The 20,704-nt window shown below is 37.8% G+C and overlaps 1 protein-coding gene across 2 annotated transcripts in view; it reads right to left on the reverse strand.

The window, feature by feature from the left end:
- Window positions 1–20,704, reverse strand: part of hnf4a (hepatocyte nuclear factor 4, alpha) — a 63,933-nt gene that overhangs the window by 29,669 nt on the left and 13,560 nt on the right. For both annotated transcript variants that reach the window (XM_060836025.1, XM_060836024.1), the window contains exons 2-3: window positions 10,746–10,920; window positions 4,659–4,753 (exon numbers count right to left, since the gene is read on the reverse strand). In XM_060836025.1, the coding sequence (XP_060692008.1) occupies window positions 4,659–4,753; window positions 10,746–10,920 (270 nt within the window). The remainder of the gene's footprint in view (window positions 1–4,658; window positions 4,754–10,745; window positions 10,921–20,704) is intronic.

The following is a 20,704-nucleotide window of genomic DNA, read 5'->3' on the forward strand; positions in this document are numbered from 1 at the left end:
TTAGACCACATTTGGAATATTACTAGCATCTTTGGGCCCTATATCTCGGGAAGGATGCATCGGCCTTGGAGGTAGCCCAGAGGAGGTTTGCAATAATAATACTGGGGAAGAAAGGCTTGTCATGTGAAGAGTGGTTGTGGCCTCTGGGTCTGTACTCAATGGAGTTTACAAGGATGAAGGGAAATCTCATTGAAACTTATAGAATATTGAGAGACATCGATAGAGTGGATATGAAGGAGTTGTTTCCACCAGTAGGAGAGACTCGGACCTCAGAGTTAAGGGACAGCCCTTTAGAACTGATCTGCAGAGGAATTTCTTCAACCAGAAGGTGGTGAAACTGTGCAACTCATTGTCACTGAAGGCTGTGGAGGTCAAGTCATTAAGTGCATTTAAGACAGACTGGCTAGGTTCTTGATGATGAAGGGGATAAAGGGATATGCAGAGAAGTCAGGAGAGTGAGTTTCAGAAAAATAGCAGCCATGCTCGAATGGCAGAGAAGACTAATGGGCCAAATGATCTAAATCCGCTCCTGTATCTTATGGTCTTGTGATAAGTATGGTTTGTGAAAGAACCAAGCCTCAGACTAAATGCTTCTTAATTATTCCTGTTAGCCTCCTTCTCTGAATTTAATTTACATTCCTTTACTTTATACATATTAACTCCTTACAGGATCATAATTTCATGGACACACAAGCTGCTTTCTGATACATTCCATCATTATCTATTCTGCATGTGCTAGCAAAATTGATGGGAGATGTTTTTCACCATGAAGGTAATTTAGAGCTACTGTTGCTAATCAGGAATGAGACCATTCAATCATTTTTCTTTCTGTAACCTTAGATACTAATGCTAATTCTAATGCTTGTATTGAAGTCAATGATTACATAAATCAAGAGAAATATAAAATGGATTGCCAATTCACCATTATCCCTTTTATCATACAGTGGCAACATTGTATACTCCTGGATGTCTTCTCTAGGTTAGTGAAGTGAGGAAGATAATTTCTGGCTGGGACATGTGAAATAATCACTTCTGAAGTTGAGGACTCCAGATATTTTTTAAAAATGCTCTTTTTAAATCCAGAATCAAAGTTCAGTTTTAATTTTTTCCAACTATTCTTTCTACTCACAGTACTTCTTGAGCTCTGGCTTTCTTAAGCCTGAGAAAATTCAAGATATCTTTTTGCATAATTTCTGTGATTAGTTTGAACTCAAGCTGTATGAAGTAGAAGGTTATTTAAAAAACCTTTTTGCAGTTGGAGATTTATTGGACTAGTTTAAATATATTTTCTTTATTTCAAGTTAGTGACAATAACAGCTGATCAATGGGACTGTTGTACATGCAATCCTTCTGCTAGCCAGGATATCCTTACTAGGTGAAAGTGAGGACTGCAGATGCTGGAGATTAGAGTCAAGAGTGTGGTGCTGGAAAAGCACAGCAAGTCAGGCAGCGTCCAAGGAGCAGGAAAATTGATGTTTCGGGCAAAAGCCCTTCATCAGGAATTGGCGGTGAAGAGATAAATGGGAGGGGGGTAGGGCTGGGGGCAAGGTAGCTGAGACTGCAATAGGTGGATGGAGGTGGGGATAAAGGTGATAGTCAGAGGAGAGGGTGGAACGAATAGGTGGGTAGGAAGATGTACAGATGGGATGGATTATCTTTAATGTTCTTGTTGAATATAGAGTGCTTTGGATTACCATTCAGTACACATTTGGATTTGTTACTTATTTATATAGAGTCATATAGTCACAGAGATGTACAGTAAGGGAATGGACCCTTCGATCCTATTCATTCATGCTGACCAGACATCCTAAACTAATCTAGTCCCATTTACCAGTACTTGGGCCATATCCCTCTAAACCCTTCCTATTCGTATACCCATACAGATGCCTTTTAAATGTTGCTATTGTACCAGCCTCTATCGCTTCCTCTGGCAGCTCACTTCATATACACACCACCCGCTGTGTGGAAAGGTTGCCCCATAGATCCCTTTTAAATTTTTCCCCTCTCGCCCTAAACCTAAGGCAATAGTTCTGGACTTACCCATCCCAGGGAAAAGACCTTGTCTATTTATACTACCCATGGCCCTCATTAGTTTATAAACCTCTATAAGTTTGAAAAACACAAAAGTTGTCAAATATCATAAGTCTTGCATATTTTTGTGTCTAGTTTACATTAGCAATTAGCAAAGTAGATTCCAATAATCTCATTCGAAGATCCGAATCATATTTTTGTTTGGGTCTTATCTGACTGGGCATGGTGAACTGTCAGTGTGCTGCTTAAAAGCAGCGTAGTATTTGGAAGGGTGGGAAACCTGGCAGAGAAGAAACTGATAATGGCCCAACTGTGTCACTTTAAAAGAAAATGTTGTAAAGGGAGAGAAGTCAATAAAGTAATTTATTTTACAATTGGAAAATTTAAACAAACTCCGAGTGACGAGTTCAAGTTAAAGAAATCTTTAAAGCTTACAAACTAATTTAGATAAAATGGTTGCCATACTTGTTTCCCTAAGTACTTCTTTTAAATCGTGTTTGAGCTGCACATTACAAGCTCTTATTGTCCATTTCTTGAGAGTGGGTCCTGATTATTTCTGGCCAGAGAAGTGGTCATCTATATCAAGACCTCTTGAAAACTGAAGTCTGGGTCTTGGCAGTATTTAGATTCTTGATTTTCTTGAAACATTTTTCTTGCTACTATCCAGTTCATGTTAAAGAATTACATAAAACCTAAATAAACAGAAAAAAAGGTCCCATTCCATTAATGTATGATTGCAACTGTGTTGGCTACTGGAATCAGGTTTTTGTCGGTATGTGGCATTGAACTATACAGTACTGCATACAGAAGGAAGCCATTCAGCCTGTTTTGCTTATGTCACCTCTTTGGTATAGCTATTCAAGGAGTTGCACAGCCCAGCACTTTCCAAACAGCTCTACTTTTCTTTCACACATTCATCTAATTCCCAATCTGGAATATTGACCTGAATGTTCATCCTCCTCAGGCAGGTAGCAAGAGCCAAGAAAATTCTAACTTGATCCAGTCGCTTCAAGGGAAAGTGCCGACAAGGAGGGGATTTACATAAATGGGGTCAGAGCAGGCTGTAGTCAGGCAGGCTGACTTGCAAAAGTGTTTGAAGGCAGCTATATGGTCTGCCAGGTGCAAAGGTGGTCTGTTTAAAATGCCCAAGTCAATGTCTTGGACTTCACCCCAGCTATAACTAGAAGTTAGCCCAAAGGTGATAAACCTACTCAGACTTTCCAGGATCACTTTTGCCTTTTTGCCCTGTGTGTCCAGTGTCTGGCCTCCTCAAGATGCATTTTGTCCATGAGAGGGTACGTTCTGAGCCAGTAGATGAGCCTGGTTCCAAGGCTAGTCAGTAACCACAGTGGAAAAATATCCCTTATTTATATGATTAAAGTTAGCTACTTTGCTTTAGCCTTCACTCCTTTATTCCTCACATATTGCCTATGTCCCTGTGCTAAGTTAAGCACCCCAACACTCTCTCTATGACACTTCATGTCCCCAAGTTGGTATTCCTATCCACCCCTATGCCTCCTCATAACATTAATGCTAAGCTATGGCACCTCCACTCATCAACTGTACTCTGTATAGAATCAGTGAACTATAGGAACAGTGGGGCATGTAGGGAAAACCTTTGAAAATCATTCTTTCATTAATTTTCACTATGGCTAAATACATTCCTTATATTCCAGGCCAATTATATAGCTAATCAACTAGACTTTTTTAAATTGTCAACTGTGGAAATTATAATACATGAAACTTCTTTATTTTTTTGTAAATAATCTGTACAGTTGGCAGAAAAGATCAGAAAGCCAGAGAAGTCAATTAAATAACATTTTCTTTGGGGCTCAAATGGAAATCGAATAGGTGCCTGGGCAAAAGTTAATAAAATGAAACAAGCTAAGGAGGACATGAGGAGGACCTTTTACACTTCACAAAAAACTTTAAGATGCTGCAAATGACAACTCTTTGAAAGGTTGACACAACTCCATGAAAATCATGTAGGAGCAGGACAATGGAACCAGCCAGCTCAGGAATATACGGTGTGAGGTTGTGACCTGAACCAGAGCACACCTTTAAAAGGCCTTGGTGAATACTGGAAACCCTGAGAATAAGAGTAGGAATCTAGACTTTGGACTCCATTTCCATCTGGTCTCAGAGTCTCTCCAATGCCATGTTAATCCAACTATTGCATTAGTGCCTTTACTTGAGACTAGCTGAACCTATAGCTGCAACTCCACTGAAATGCATAATTGTATGGTCCTGTAGGCTGTGCAACAAGTTTAGTAGAAATTTGCCAACTCCATGTTTCTGTCTTGCTGCAGATGCAAATTCAACATAAATCCTTAATCTCAAGCAGTAGTACAATTCCTGTGAGAATGTTTGTTCTGCTCTTCATTTTTCTCAAACAAATAGTATTATGTGATGTAATGGAGCATTCTTCCATTGTTCCAATGAATGTGAAGTAACCAGAACCCAAGCTTACATAAATGCTGCAGATTCTGTTCTTATTTGGAATAAGACTCACCAAAGTATTTCATCTGGGATTTGGTTATGTCTTTCCAGCACAAGAGCATTTCTATATGATGTAAAGACTCCATTGCCAATGTAGCCTGTTCTACATTTATACTCGAGTTTCTTACCTTCCTTTTTCATTCCTGCTCTGAAGCACTTTTTTAATCTGCAGTATCTACATTGGTTTCGTTTGTCCTTATCTACAATGCATTGTCTGTTAAACCTTGAAGAGAGCACAAAAAGGTTACATTGTTAGTACAGTGTATTTATAGATGAAGTGAGAGACTTCAAACACTTTTTACAGTTAAACACATACACCTTCAGCTTGTGTATTTCTCCACTTCAGCATGTTATAAATATAAGAATCTGACATTGAAACAAGTGTCCGCTAACATTTTTATCAGCACAGAATGGAAAGGTAGGTCAGAGTGACATGGGGTGGAGGATGGGAGAGTGCATGTGAGAAGAGGCAGCATTTTGCTATCTATTAATCTAATTTATTGTCTCACTAAGGTTACAAAGATGTGAATTATAGCTCCATAATTGTCTTTGAAATATTTTGCTGTGCGAGACACAGTGGGATTCTCAGTTCTTTGTTAGAACTTCAGCACTGAACCTCTGCTGAGAGATTAAATATACCATGTTATTTGTGGTGTTTGTTCATTACAAGTTAAAAGTTTAATTCTTTCCCAAATAAATTACATTTCGAATGGAAATAAACTAAAATCTTTCAACTAAAAGAATTCTTACTTTCTGATTTAATCATTCCTGTAAATTACAGAACAAGTTTTCCATTTGAAAGTTTTTCTGTCTATACTCATAGTTCTTAAATAGGAAGGTGTAAGCTACTTTCTTGACAAAATTGATATAAGTATCAGTTACTCTACTACAAACTCACTGACTCCCACAACTGCCCCAACTATGTGTCTCACACTCTGCGTCCTGCAAGGACACCATTCCATTTTCCCAGTTTCTCCATCTTATCTATTCTGATGATACCATCTCTCACTCGAGTGCCTCTGCCATGTCCCCTTTTTCTTCAATGACAATCCTTCCCCACATTGGTTAACAGAACTCGCAACCAGGTCCAACTTATTTCCCAGACTTCTACCCTCACTCCTTCCCATCCCTGCCCGAAAATGATTGAGTTCCCTTTATCCTTCTTTCCACCCCACCAGTCCCTGCATTTAAAAGATTCCCTTCTGCCACATCTGCCACCTCCAGCAGGGTATCAACACCAAATGCACCTTCCTTTCCCCTCCACTGATGGCATTTCACAGAAACTGTTCCCTCCAAGTCACCCTGGTCCACTCCTTCATCACTTGTAACACTTCATCACTTCCCCCAATGGTGCTGTCCCATGCAATCACAAAAGATGTAATGCCTACTCATTCATTTTCTCCCTCCTCATTGTCTTAGGCCCTAAACACAGCTTCCACGTGAATCAGTATTTTACTCGTACTTCATTCAATCTAGCCTCCCAGTTTGTTTCTCACAATGCGGTCTTCTTTACATAGTGCAACCAAATGTAAACAAGATGATCTCTTTACGGAACACTTCCACTCTCTCTGCAACAATAGCCCTGACCTTCCATTTCCAGTGATTGCTATTTCAATGAACCACCTTGCCTCCTGTGCCAACACATCTGTCCTAGGCCTGCTACAGTGTTTCACTGAAGCTCAATGCAAGTCCAAGGAACACTACCTCATTTTCTACTTTAAATCTTTAAATGCCCTAGGACTCAATATTGAGTTCCACAACTTCAGAATGTGACCTTGTATTCTGTTTTTCTCACATCCTTACCCTTCCTGGCTGTGTGTTGTATATGTCTTGTCGGCTTTGCTCGCAGTGGATTAGACCCATTTTCTCCTTTTTACCATTAACATTTAAACCTATTTTAAATCTCTATAATCTCCTTTACCACTATTATCACTGCTTTTGTCTTTTGCTTTGGGCATGCTCACTATCTGTTCCACTTGCTCCTCCTCCCCCCTAGCATAACATTTTTCACCTCCTTTTAAATCAGAAGAAGAGTTATACTGGACTCGAATAAAAACTCCATTTCTCTCTCCGTACATGTTACCAGATCTACTGAGTTCTTCCAGGACTTTCTGTTTTTTTTGCATCTATTTTTCTAATTGACCTGTTCACTGATGTTACTATGCACCTCTGGAACAGGTGGGATTAGAACCTGAGCCTCTTTGTCCAGTGTTAGGGACACTACCACTGCACCATAAGAGGGCTCCACTTGCTCTTTATATTTGATGGAAATATTGTTATTCTTTAAAGGAAAGATGGAACTTTTGCATAGAATCCAAGGTTTATGCTTGAGACTCAAAAAGAACTAATCATGTTTCAAATTTAATATTTTAGACCTTTGCCTTTCATCCATTCCCCATTAACAAGCTACTGTGAGCAACAATCCCTTTTAACAAAACAGTAATGTAGACAACCACAGCAAATTTCACTTTCCTTGCTTTGTTTCAAAATATTTAACATTTGTAAGACCTGGCTGGAAGTCTGCAAGACCTGCCTTTAATTTTTTTAGTTAATTATGTTAATTTTAATTGAGATTCATACACTGATTCAACCATGATTGTGGCATGAGAGAATACACAAAACTTTAGTCACTGTTGTAACTTGGCAAGCAGTTAAATAAATGTCATATTTTAGCCCTTCATGTCTGAACTGGTTACAAGAGAACCATCCAACATAATCCCATTTTCCAACTCTTGGTTCGCTTGGCTCTGGCACTTCAAGTGTATATCCAAATACATCTTCAATGTGATGAGTGGTTTTGCCACTACCACTCTTTCAGTTAATGAGTTCTAGACACCTACTGCTTCAGGGAGAAAGTATTTCTCCTCAACTCTTACTACCAACAAGTTCTTGACCAAGTTATTCACATCTTTGCTTGGAGAAGTAAGCTTGTCTTATCCATGCTATTACAGGCCCTCGCAATTTTCTTACCTCTATTAAGTCATCTTAGATTTCAGTCTTCTGAAGTAACCCCAGCATACCCAATCTATTTCAAAGCTAAAACTTTACAATGCTGGGAGCATCTTTGTAAATCTGCATTACACCTTTTCTAATGTGATCATACTTGTAGGCAAGGAGGATAGTATGGCAGGTAAAGAAAATATGGATTAATAAATCGTTCAACCCTTCGGGTCTATTTTTTTTCCACACATGAAGTACAATTTACCCTTTTATATTCAACCTACCTTATCATGGCTTCTATCAAGAATCCAATCTATCAGGCAAAGACAAAAACAAAAACAGAAGTTGCTGGAAAAGCTCAGTAGGTCTGGCAGCCTCTGTGGGGATAAATCAGAGTTAACGTTTTGGGTCAGGTGACTCTTCCTCAGAATCTCTGACAGGCAAGGAGCTTGGTTGTGATGTACGTTGGTGAATGGACTGATGTTGTTAACGTTTAAACATGATTACCAACAAACTGAATGAAGTACTATTGAAAAAGGAAAAAAGTGGACATATTCACTGAACTACAAGAAAAGAATGAAGGTAGACTACTTCAAAAAGGTAATTTTAACCTACTCCATGATGATCCCTCTCGTGTATGGCAAGATTGAGTATTCTGTTATGTTGCTCTTTGCTGAACCCTCTGTGGGGAATATGTAAAATAAATTAATTCAATAATGCGTGCTTGCAGTCGAACAAGTATTCACGTTACTCAGTGCAAAACACAGCAATTCCCCAGCTGTGGGGAAAGTTACTTCTCATTGCAGTCAGAGAAAGAAACCGTCAGTTACTAAAGTGGCCTACATTGCTGTAGTTTCAATTGTTTTACTCAACGGTTCTGCAGAATCCGGAAGGCATTAAATTCAATTATTTAATTTGTTGAAGCTTTAATTGCTATTATGTGCATGATGGATAGCCACCAAAGACTAATAATTATGATGAAATATGGAAAATGACTGCGCACATGAACAGTGAGCTATGTAGCACTGATGCCTTGCAAACCCGACTGTTGTTGAATTACAGTGATGAGCTTTTACAGCATTCTGCTCAAATCAAAGGTTGAATCTCCCATTGCAAACATGAATTGCTGTTCAGACATACAAAACTATCTCGTATTGTTCATGGAAAATCAGTTGGCATAATAATTGGTATAATAATTTGAACTAGATGGTACCGTATTTAAATAAGCATGTTTAACAATGATACACATTACAAATGCAAGAAAGAAGAAAATGAAATCATGCTGAATTGTCTTAATTTGAAGTGATGTGGAATTTCCTTTGTCTTTGTGTTAAACCAGTTTAATACCCTTTTATATTTTAATAATGTGGAGTATTTTTGTGTATTTCTGTGGCTGAGATTCTGAATGAAATTTCATATTTCTGACTGTACAAACTACTTGCTAAGAAGATGGAGTTCTACCTTTATTTCACTACCCTGCAGCAAAATTGTTATAGAGTAATAATTAGTGCTAATCATTAACAGACTGTGGATCAAAGAAGGAAATTTGTCGACATAACTCTCTTAAAACTGAAACTAATCTTTGTAAAAGTCCTTAATTGCTATGGTAGAGTCTATTTAGTTGCTGAAATAAGCCACTATTATATATCATAGACATATCGTAAAGGTTTTATCAATGGAAACTCTTAGCAAAGTTGCCATCTTTGGCTGGCACTAGGTGCTAATAGTAACCTTAACTTGAATCAAGCCATTCCTCAAACACTGAAGTCTGCTTAAGATCATGTTGCATTTGGCAGAAAAATGTAACTGCTTCAAAGGCTAATTGATGTCTTGCACAGTTAACCTTAAGCAAGAAAATTTACATTTGAGTGAATGGAAATTTCTTGAGGGGAACATTTTTTATAGGCCTGTGATTTAATCTTCATTTCGGATCCATTTTGACCTTTGCACCCTGCCAGTTAGTAGTGTAAAATAGTTAAGGTAATGGAATTGGCGTGAGTATTGTTCTGTTCGTATGGGGAATAAAAAGCTTTTTGGAATAATTTGAATTTGAATTTTACAAATTTCTGGTGAAGCATTCCACTATAACCAGGCATCCAACTCAGAAGCTAAACAAAACAAAAAATCCTTTTCCATTGAACTCATTGAATATCTTGGACTGGGCAATTCTTTTCAGGACAATTCGAGCCAGAACGTTGCTGTGTTTTGTTTTCATAATTTACAATCCTGGACTGGCACAAGTTGGAACTGAGCTATCCTAGGGATTCCACAAGGCTGTTTAATAGACAGTGCCAGGTTTTTAACTCAAAAATAATGAAAAAAACACAGAGTATTTGTCCAAGTCTGGATAGTTTGTGACTTGGGGAAAAATGTAGAGGTGTTAGTATTTGAAAGCATCTGCTACCCATGTTCTTCTAGCTGTGACTTTGAGAAGGGCTATTGCAGGAATCATGGCGAGAATCAGTGCGCCTAGTAATAATGCACTTTGTAACAAACCTTCTCTCCTTAGTTCAGAGATTAAGGAGTTTTGCAAACATCAGACAGAATATTTTGACATTTATGCCAGATGCAGAAGGCATCCAGCACCATTCTTATAGACCCCAAGGCCCCAATATTTATTCAAAGTCCATGAAAGAATCAGAAAATGAAAGTTGGATAATAAATCTGTCTGTGACACCCACATCCCATGACTGAACAAGGAAATATATTAAAAAATCCAGAACATCTTTCTTTCCCAACTCCCTGGTACCAACGCATACTCCATCCTGTAAGGATTTTCCATTCATTATGTGAGTTGTTGCTTATTTTAAAAGTAAGCTATTTTTCATTACTTCTGTCTTTCTCCCAAGCACAGTAACCAGATAATCATGTTACAACAAATTGGAGTTGAGTTATGTATACTGCCAAATATAATTATCCTGAAATAATTTAAATTGAGGGCCTGAAATTCTCTCTAGCTAATTTGTTAATTTTAGTAATACAACCTAACCAAATAGTCCAAATGTTTGATTATGCTGACTTCAATGTGTCAAGTTAAGCTATATTTGGGGTATTGTCTTCATGTCATTATATCTATGTACGGGGATGATTAAGAAATAATGTTATTTTGCAGGTCGCATTAGTCAACAAGAACCAAGTTCCTCTTCTTTGCATTTTGTCATTCTTCAATATTAGTCTATAGTGCCAGTGAACACTGACCAATTTGCTGCAAGACCTTTGTGTGGTGCATAAGAAATAAATCACTCAAACTACTGAAATAGTTTGAAGAATTTTACCTGCAGGAATACATGTGATTTTTTCGGACACTTCGTCTGAAGAACCCTTTGCAGCCATCACAACTGGATGCACCATAATGCTTTCCTGTAGCCCGATCACCACAAATTGCACACAGAGCGCTGATCCCAATGTTGTTAGAAGAATTCATGTTGGTGGCTTCACTTGGAGATGTATCTAAGAACAAGAGCAGTACATACAGTATTTCTGAACAAAGCTCAAATGCAGTTTAAAAAAAAGAAGAAAAAAAGGCAAGTTTATAATTTTATAAGTTATAAATTGGATCTTCTACAATTTGGAAGGGAATGTGACCTCTCCTTTGGATATGTTGATTGTCACCATCAAGATCAATATATTTTGGTCTGAAGTAGAGTAATAGGAGAAGAACAGTTCTTGAAAAATCATTTATTTTTGATGTTGTAACCAAGTTTGATTTGGTTTGAGATTTGAATGGAAACCTAATGCTTGCAAATCATTTTCTTCTTAGAGTAACTTCGAATTATATCACTACTTGCAAAGAAAAAGCTTTTCTTCTATAATATTATGTGAATAAAATTACATAAACTATGGGCTGTATTTTAATGGAGTGGAGTACTATCAGTTTTTGTGTTAAACAATTTTCTTTCTAAGATCTTCTCTTCACAACTCATGCAGAGAGAATGAGGAAAGGGTTCTTTCACAGAAAAAAAAGAAGAAAATACAGAACTTAGTTGAAAAGATTAATAGGATGAAAAATATGCTTCAGAAAGAATTATAGCAACAGTGGTAAAACATAATAGGAACATTTTATTCAGTAAGCAGACAGAGAAGAATAAAATTTACAAAGGATGCAAATAGAACATAATTGAGGACAAGGTGGAGGCAGTTAAATATTTAGAATGGTCATTTATGCAACCATTGAATAGTTCTAGCACAAAAGGAGGCTATCTGGAGGTATTGTCTGTGTACACATTTGTTGCTAAGTCTGGATGTACACTAGTTGTCATATTTGTGTGTACATTTGTTGTCATGTCTGTGTATACACTTGCTGCATGGAAAACATTTCCCTGATGCCACCGTTGGATTTTTTGCCATTCAATTTAAATCAGCTTCCACTGTTTCTTGACATTTTCTATTAATGGGAGTTTCTCTCAATCTACTTTCTCTAGACCCCTCATGATTTTAATACTTCTCTCAAATCTCCTATCAACTTTCCTGTCTTGAAGGAGAACAACCACAGATTCTCTAAAGCATCCAGATAACTGGAGTCAATCATCTCTGAAGCCATTTTTGTATATTTTCTCTACCATCTCCAAAGCCTTCATAACGCCTGTAGTGTGGAATTTAATGATTGCATCAAGAGTCTCTGGAGAATTAGCAAAGGCCCATATGCCTACTTTTGTTTTGGAAAAGGCTTACTGTATTAAGAGCACATCAGTTAGTTCAGTGGCCAGCATTGAACCTTTTCAAGATTAAGGAACTTGGAGGAAGCCATAGCTTGAAAGCTCTCCATTCACATCAGTGCCACTGAACGTGGTGACAGCTGCCATTCATCCACATACCAGAGGCCCAGAGTCAATGAAGGATCACAACTAAAGACGTGAGATCAAGAAAAGGGTTGTGAGCTGGGAATCATGGAAGGGAAGTGTTGGATGGAAAGATAGGGGCATAGTACTTTGTACCGCCACCACCTTCACTTCCTTGACGCTGGCTTCCTCAATCAGGCAATGTGCACTTTTGGGCAATGGATAGCACTTCTCCCCAGAAGCTCACAAGCAAACCCGAAACAGAAGGCAGATAGCAAATACCCCACCCACTATTAGTTGATTGTTGAAAGCAGCTGGAGAGCCTATTTGCTGAGTGCACTGCATCCTTGCTGCAGCATTCCAATGATAGTTGTTGGTTGAGCCCTAAAATACAGCTTTGGAGTGCAGAAGGGTCCAGTCAGTAGACCAGGAGGGTTCTTAGAGGATGAATCATGTTGAATGCCACTTCTGAGGGCATGGGTACATGTGGCTCATGCCCACAGAATGTGTCTTAAGATGCTGACGCCTGGTTTCCAACTTTGAGATCAGTTAGAGCAAGCAGCAAGCTGAATCCATTAGACATTCTCTCTGGTTTACTTGTTGAGTTTTTCTAACACAGATTGTTTTATTGGCAAGATGGGAAGCTGAGCATTAATGAGGCAAATTGGGCTATTAACCAGGTGCTTAACAAACAACAATCACTGTCACTTAACAACTTGCCACAGCCTCACCGGAATGCCACCAGGCTGTTTGTGAACGTTATAAGCTATGATGCAAAGAATGCTCCTGATGTCAAGATGGGCCATACTGCATTTGTAGGCCAATTTTCAACCACATCTCCCATAGTCCTCATCACTGAGGCCGCTACAAAATTCCACCCCTGTATTCAGTGCTTGACCAGCCACAAGTATTCACCATGAACTCCAATTAGTTAACTTAAGTAAAATTCACAAAGTTGATATCAATGAGATAAAGCCAAAGACAGGTTACCTTGGCTCAAAAGTGAGAAAAACAATTATAATCAGTATTATGACATTAATAGAAATCTGGAATGAAATGGTAGGCCGTGCCTGCCATTATGAAGGAGTCAATCGATATTAGAGAGGTATCACTTGGTTGGAGTTAGGCCAAATGTCCATATTCCAGAAGGGTTACAATCATGGGCAAATGGTAATTATCCTTGCCTCCATTCTGTGTAAAATAATGGATTAAATTATCGGGTGGAAGCTTAAAAATCATCTGCACAATAACCTATCGATAGTGTCATCATAGATTCACATATCATCATATCTAACCAAACTTTGAGGAATTAACAACCTACGTTGGTAGTAGAGACTTCCAAAGGCATTCCAAAAAGTCCCCTTTGTAAAGTTATTAGTTAAATTCAAAGGCATAAGATTAGTGTAAATCTTTGTGATGAATGAGAAACTGATTTTGGATGGCTCAGTTGAGCATGTTCAACACAATGTCTGTTGTGTGCACTAATGATCTGAGAATATTGCAACATTCAAGGAAAAGGGAGTTCCAGCAGTTGCTATGTTCAATTCTGTCTTATTAACTACAAGAGCTTGCTTTGAGGTTTTCAAAAAGTTGCTCAGAACAATTCAAGGGTTACTGAACTGTCAATTTTATTTAGTTAGATGAAGGCATTTGAAGGAAACGTTTTTCAGGTTACTATCAGTCAGGTACTTTGGGGCAGGGATTAAAGGCTGCATCTGAAATGGGTGTTACTTGAGCAAAGTCAAGATTAGAGTAGAAAAACACAGCAGGTCAAGCAGCATCCAAAGAGCAGGAAATAGAAGTTTTGGGCAGGAGCCCTTCTTCAGGAAGGCATCAGGAAGGATTCCTGATGAAGGGCTCCTGCTTGAAATGTCAATTTTCCTGCTCATCGGATGCTGCATGACCTGCTGTGCTTTTCCAGCACCACTAATCTAGACTCTGATCTCCAGCATCTGCAGTCCTTGCTTTCACCTAGTTACTTGAGCAAACTCTGAACAAAAGGATGCAGAAGAATTCCAAGGAGCCCGTCGGTTTAGCTAAGTGCTGAGGCTAGGACTCAGAAGAAAAAGAGATCTGTGGGGCTTCAGAATTTAATGCAGCAGAGAATGGTGCGAATGAAGCCCAAGGGCAAGACTTCTTGGTGCAGATGAACATGATTTTGGAAAAAAATGCAGAGGCAGAGCCAACTTGATGAAGAAGTTAGTTGTCTGAGAACAAACTGGAATTGTGCCCATGAAGTAAGTGCAGGAGTGCAGTTTCCAGAATCCAAGGGAGTGCAGTCCCATTAGGGAGAGTGAACCATAAGCACCTGAGCAGTCATGAAACCAGTCTACGATGGAACAGATTTGGAGGGAGCTCCAAAGCTATATCTCTGAAAGAGAAGAGTTGGAATCTCTTGTAAATTTTACATGAGATTTGATAACCATGGAGTTACTAACGTCTGGGGGGAGGAAGGGAGCTTGCTGAGAAATCTATGGAATCTGTCTTGACCACATTTGCTATTTGATGTGCTTTGTGAGTTTGTTGACCAGCTTATCTGTTATCCATATTTATCTCATGTTCGTTCTGGATGCTAGCATTTAAATTACATAGCTTTGTGAATTTTTTAAAAGTTCTCATGGGATGTAGGCATCGCTGTTTAGCCCAGCATTAATTGTCCATCCCTAGTTGCCCTTGAGAAGGTGGTAGAACATAGAACATAACAGTACAGCACAGGCCCTTCTGCCCTTGATATTGTACTGACCTGTTGAACCAATCTGAAGCCTATCTATCCTATACTATTCCATTCTCATTCATATGTTTATCCAATGACCATTTAAATGCCCATAAATTTGGCAAGTCTACCACTGTTGTAGGCAGTGCGTTCCATGCCCCTACTACTCTCTGAGTAAAGAAATGACCTCTGACATCTGTCCTATATTTTTCACCCCTCAATTTATAGCTATGTCCCCTTGTGCTAGCCATCACTATCCAAGGAAAAAGGTTCTCACTGTCCACCCTCTCAAACCCTCTGATTATCTAATATGTCTCAATTAAGTCACTTCTCAAACTTCTCTCTGATGAAAACAGCCTCAGACCCTCAGCCTTTCCTCATAATAATAGGCAACATCCTAGTAAATCTCCTCTGAACCCTTTCCAGAGCTTCCACATCCTTACTAAAATGCGGTAAACAGAACTTTATGCAAATTCCAAGTGCAGCTGCAACAGAGTTTTGTACAGCTGCAGCATGACCTCATGGCTCTGAAACTCAATCCCTCTACCAATACAAGCTAACACACCGTATGCCTTCTTAACAACCCTTAGGCTGCCTTCTTGAACTGTTTCCATCCATGTGATGTAGGCAATCCAACATAACTTTAACATTTTGTTTTACTTTTATAACATGGCAAAGTAAAATTTATTTTTGTTTGTTCGAAACCATAGAATCATGCATTTTTATTTCTTACAGTTATTCCTGGGATCTTTATCTATTTAAAAAAAAAGTATTAGTTACTGCCAGATTGAAATGTAAGTTTGACGGTTTAGGCTGGAATTTTAACAGTTCACATGTTCCTAAATTTGTTATAGGATGAGAAACAATGAATGCTCATTAGAAGAGTTCTGAAACAGTGTAGGCAAGTATTAATTGGGTTCCTCAAGTATTTACTGTGTCTAATTGACATTACAGTTGAGGACTATATTCAGAACCTCAATGCCATTTAATTGGATTTGATGATCAGACCAAACTGGGAGAAACTAGACAAAGCTGTTCAAAGTTGGAAAGAAAAGTATTCTTGGCAGATAAAATTTAGTGCAGAAATGTGCAGACTATAATTCAAAACCAGTAGAAAGAATACCATTGAACGCTGAACCGAATACAGAAGGTAGAGACTACATTAGCAGAAGTTGTGAACAAAACACACAATATTCTGGTCAACTATCATTGGAAAAGTACTTTCAATTTTAGGTCACCATGACATTCACATGATAGAAACCAATGAAGAATAAACGACATGAAAACTAAACTCTATTACCAGATAGAGTTTAGTTATTAACACATTAAGGAAATTTTAAATGACTTAGGTATTTCAGGCTGGAAATGGAATCTCTAAGAGGAATTGGTTTACAGTATAGAAGATAATTAACATCACAGAAGAAGAAGTCCAGAATATTCAATTCAGTTGTAGAAGTTGGAAAAGAAGAAAGGTTTTTTCTAGGAAAAGATAACTTCAAGACTGATAACGATTATTTCCCTTCGTGCAGTCAGTGTTCAATGTTAGGAATAGACATCTAGGTAGTGAACTGAACATAGAACCATTGCATGAATTTAAAAACATTACACTAATTCATCAATTCATCAGGATTACCATATGCCCCACTATGAATGAATTAATATGGGCTATTTGGTTTGCTTCATCCATTATAATCTATTGAGCTTCTTTCTCATCTTTACCATCTACCTATCCTATTTCTTACATTTGTATGTATTTTGGGATGCTTGAACCACCTGCCATCCATCTGGTTTCACTTGTGTATAAAACAGGCAGAAATTTAAGATAAAGCCTGCAATGAAATCCAGTGCAATTTGTAGCCTGGTAAATAAAACTTGTTATCACTAATGGAGGGTATGCAACATTGTGAAAAGTACTGAAAAGTAGTGAAGTAACCCTGTCCAAATATAAGCTCAAATAAAAGCTGTTAAGAGAAAAAGAAAATCTCCTTGAACCTAATTCTAATTAGGCTGAGAGGTACAAAACTAACACCTGCCACTAGATTCTTATTGACTTATCTGTCATGTTAACTACATTAACCACATTAAAAGGTTAACACATTCAGTGACTTTCTTTCTGAATCACTGCCTATTCATTGCAGCTAATTATGTACTTCAGTGAAAAGCATCTTTCTCTTCTACATTTGCAAAATATAGAGGTTAGTTTGTAATTCGTCTGCAAGTGGGCTTGCCATTTCAACTGTCAAATTTCTTGTTAGACAATTCCCTGTTTCATTATCTCATACAATGCTAATTTCAAAGACTTTAAAATCTCTTATATTCCATTCTAAAATTAATCAGAGTGAAAGCTGGTCAGACATAGATAACTACAAACATACATTTTACATTACATATTATGAAATTAGTTTGGAACCAAATGTAAATTATCAAGAAAATGTGGGAAATTATAATCTAAAACTGTTCAACATTTTGCATGCAATTTAATTACAATTAAATAAATATTCTTTTGAATGTGAGGATTGTATAAAGTAATTTTGTGGAGTGACAATCATAGAATAATTTAAATATTTTCAAGAGCAAAATAGCTTTGATAAAAGAAATTTGTTTTAGTTTAAGATAACTGTTCAACCAAATTTTTCAGCTAATTTTGTTCATCTTCCCTTTCTCTAGCTCCTCTTTCTCCCTGATGAAGAATCCATTTTTATCCACCAGGCCAGTAATATATACTAGGAGGTTTGCAGTTTTACTTTCAGTTGTTTCTAGTTGCAGTTATATTTTTTAAAACATTCCTGAGGAATGTTTCGAATCTAAAAGTGATAGTGATTCTTTTTTGTGCTAATTAAGATGAAGAATAGCAGTATTTAACATGGAACGCTGTTTTACTTTGGGGATTCAGTGCTATACTCAATAACTCAATAGCCAGATGTAATATAAAATTCCACAGAACATATATTCCTCTCATTGGTAAATATTTTGCCTTAAGATAAACAAATCTGGTTCAACCAACAAAAGTTTGTCTTTAGATTGCATTTTAATGCTAAAAGAGGAAGAGAAGAATACACCTCACAATGACAACTCAGTCAGCCTGCTACAACTGGTTAGAAAAGTACAGACTTGGGCAAAATGAAATAATGGAAAAGTTAGAAGGAGATCATATGAGAAATAACTACGGAGCATCCTAACCTGGATGACTAGGCAAAGTGATGAGAAAGTAAGGAAGCTAAAGGAAGCATATGATGCATAACAGAATAATGATAGTAATAAAAATCAGGAGGAGTATCTCAAATGCAAGAGGGAGACCAAGGCTAGAATAAGGAAGGCTAAGAGAAAACATGAGGAAAGGATGACAGGCTGTGCTAAGTCAAATAGCAAATGTTCTTTGAATACATTCTTGCAAAAGATTAGTTAAGGATAGAATGGGACCCTTAAGAAACTAGCACAGTAAGCTGCTCACTGAAGCAAAAGTTATGGCAGAAGTACTCATTGAATTCTTTGCTTCTGTCTTTACCAAACTAAAAGATGGTGACAATGGTCGAGTTGAAAATGTAGGGGATGAGCACCTGAATAGTATAGTGATAGATAAAGAAGAGATGCTAAATAGGTTGGCAGCATTTCAGGTAGAGCAGCTGCCAAGTCCAAATGCACTGCATTCTAGATTGCTAAGAGAGGTAAAGGAGCAAATTGCAGAGCTGCTGACAAAAAATTTATAGGCTTCACTGAACTGCCTATAGGAATTGCCCTTCGGGACTTGAGGATTGCAACTGTGACACCATTATTTAAGAAAGGAGTAAAGGTTAACCCAGGAAACTACAGACCTTTCAGCTTGATGTCAATAATGGAGAAACTGATGGAGGCCATAATGTGGAATAAAGTAAATACATACTGAGTGAAAAATAAGTTAATACTGGATAGTCAAGAATAGATCATGCCTGACAAATTTGATTGAGTTCTTTTAAGGTAGTCATAGATGTGTATTATTGAGATTGGAGACTAGTTGAAAGTATTGTTCCCAGGGATCAGTGTTGGGACGCTTGCATTTTATGATTTATATAACTGATTTGGAAATAGATGTTGATGGAAAATCTATAAATTTGCAGACGGTATTAAGCTAGGAAGAATAGTGAATTGTGAAGATGATGATGACCAAGTTCAGAGGGACATTGACAAGTTGGCCAAATCAGCAGGCACCTGGCAGATGAAATTGGATTCAGAGAAATGGGAGGAAATGCATTTTGGCAAAAGAAACATGGAAAGACAATACAAGGTCAAGGGTACAACTTTAAGAGAAATACAAGAACAAAGGGAACTTTAGAGTTCATGTGCATGATTATCTGAAGATGACCAGGCAAGTTAAAACACTTGTTAAGAAGATGTATGGGATCCTTCAGTTTATAATAGAGGCATAAAGCATAAAAGCAAGCAAGAGATGCTACACCTCTAAAAATCATTTGGAGTATTGTGTTCAGTTCTGGGCACTGTTTGAAAGTGATGAGTTTAGAGAGCACAGAGACAGGGCTAGAGAATGGGATTAGTTGGGTAGCTGTTTCAGGTGTGGTACAGACACAGTGAGTTGAATGGCCTCCTTCTGTATTGTAAAATTCTATGATTCTATGGTCTTGGAAACAGGGTTAACACAATGCTGGTAATCTCCTAATGGGTCATGTGTCTAACCATAAAACCACTCTTGAATTAAGATGGCAACCTCCTATAGAGGGGCCACAGGATGTCTGCAGTGGAAGATTGGAAAAATGTTGCACTGATGTATTTGGAATGCTGTTCTGAAATAGAGAAGGGGCATATCTTTAGGACACATATTTTAGGAGCATGGAGCTGTACTGTATGGGTTTATTAATTCAATGATGGGTGTCTAGTTTCCAGAACACAATGGCCACGTGTTCTTGTTATTTGGTCTTGGGGCCCTGAAACTTGCACACGGTATCTATCACAGTTAAATAAGGCTAGTCATTGAAGGGTGAATTCAAACCCTGTGGTTTGAGTTTGTCTTTAGCGATTCTTATACTATGCGTCATAATAGAAGAAACCAAGCGTTGTATCATGGTATTGAAGAATCCAGTAAATCCTTATTACAAGTAACTATTATTATGTACAAAAATTGCATTCCTCAGGTATATAGCATTAAGCGTTGAGTCATATTTCAAGTGATCCAAGGGAAGATGCAGAATGAGACCTTCATACATTCAGGTCACAGCTATGAGATAGTGATGATATTATAAGAATGTCTCTTAAAGGCATACTCGCAATGAGACATAACACAACATTCTGTCCAAAGACTTACAAATGTGTAATATGTGCAGAAATGATTGATGACATGGAGTTGGAATCATTCCAAAATACAAAGGAAGATTATTTTGGTTGTTGGTGCTGAAAATTCTACAATCATCGGTGAACAAGCCCAATTCTGACTTTATGATGGAAGGAAGATAATTGCTGAAATAGCTGAAGATGTTTAAGCTAGGTTACCTTGGATACCTTGGGCTAAGATAATTGAACTCCAATAATCACAACTATTTTCTTTTGTGCTCCATATAACTTCAAAAAAAAGAGATTTCCTCCTGATTCCTATTGACTGCAGTTCAAGGGTATCTTGATATCAAAAGCAGTCACTCTGACCCCATCCTGGGAGTTTAACTCTTTTGTCTACATTTGAATCAAGACTATAAAGTGGTTAAGATCTGAACGGCCCTTATAGAACTCAAATTGAGCAACAATGAGCTGTTTATTAATT

The sequence above is a fragment of the Hemiscyllium ocellatum genome, chromosome 15 (assembly GCF_020745735.1).
Source record: "Hemiscyllium ocellatum isolate sHemOce1 chromosome 15, sHemOce1.pat.X.cur, whole genome shotgun sequence".
In the NCBI taxonomy this organism is placed as follows: domain Eukaryota; kingdom Metazoa; phylum Chordata; class Chondrichthyes; order Orectolobiformes; family Hemiscylliidae; genus Hemiscyllium; species Hemiscyllium ocellatum.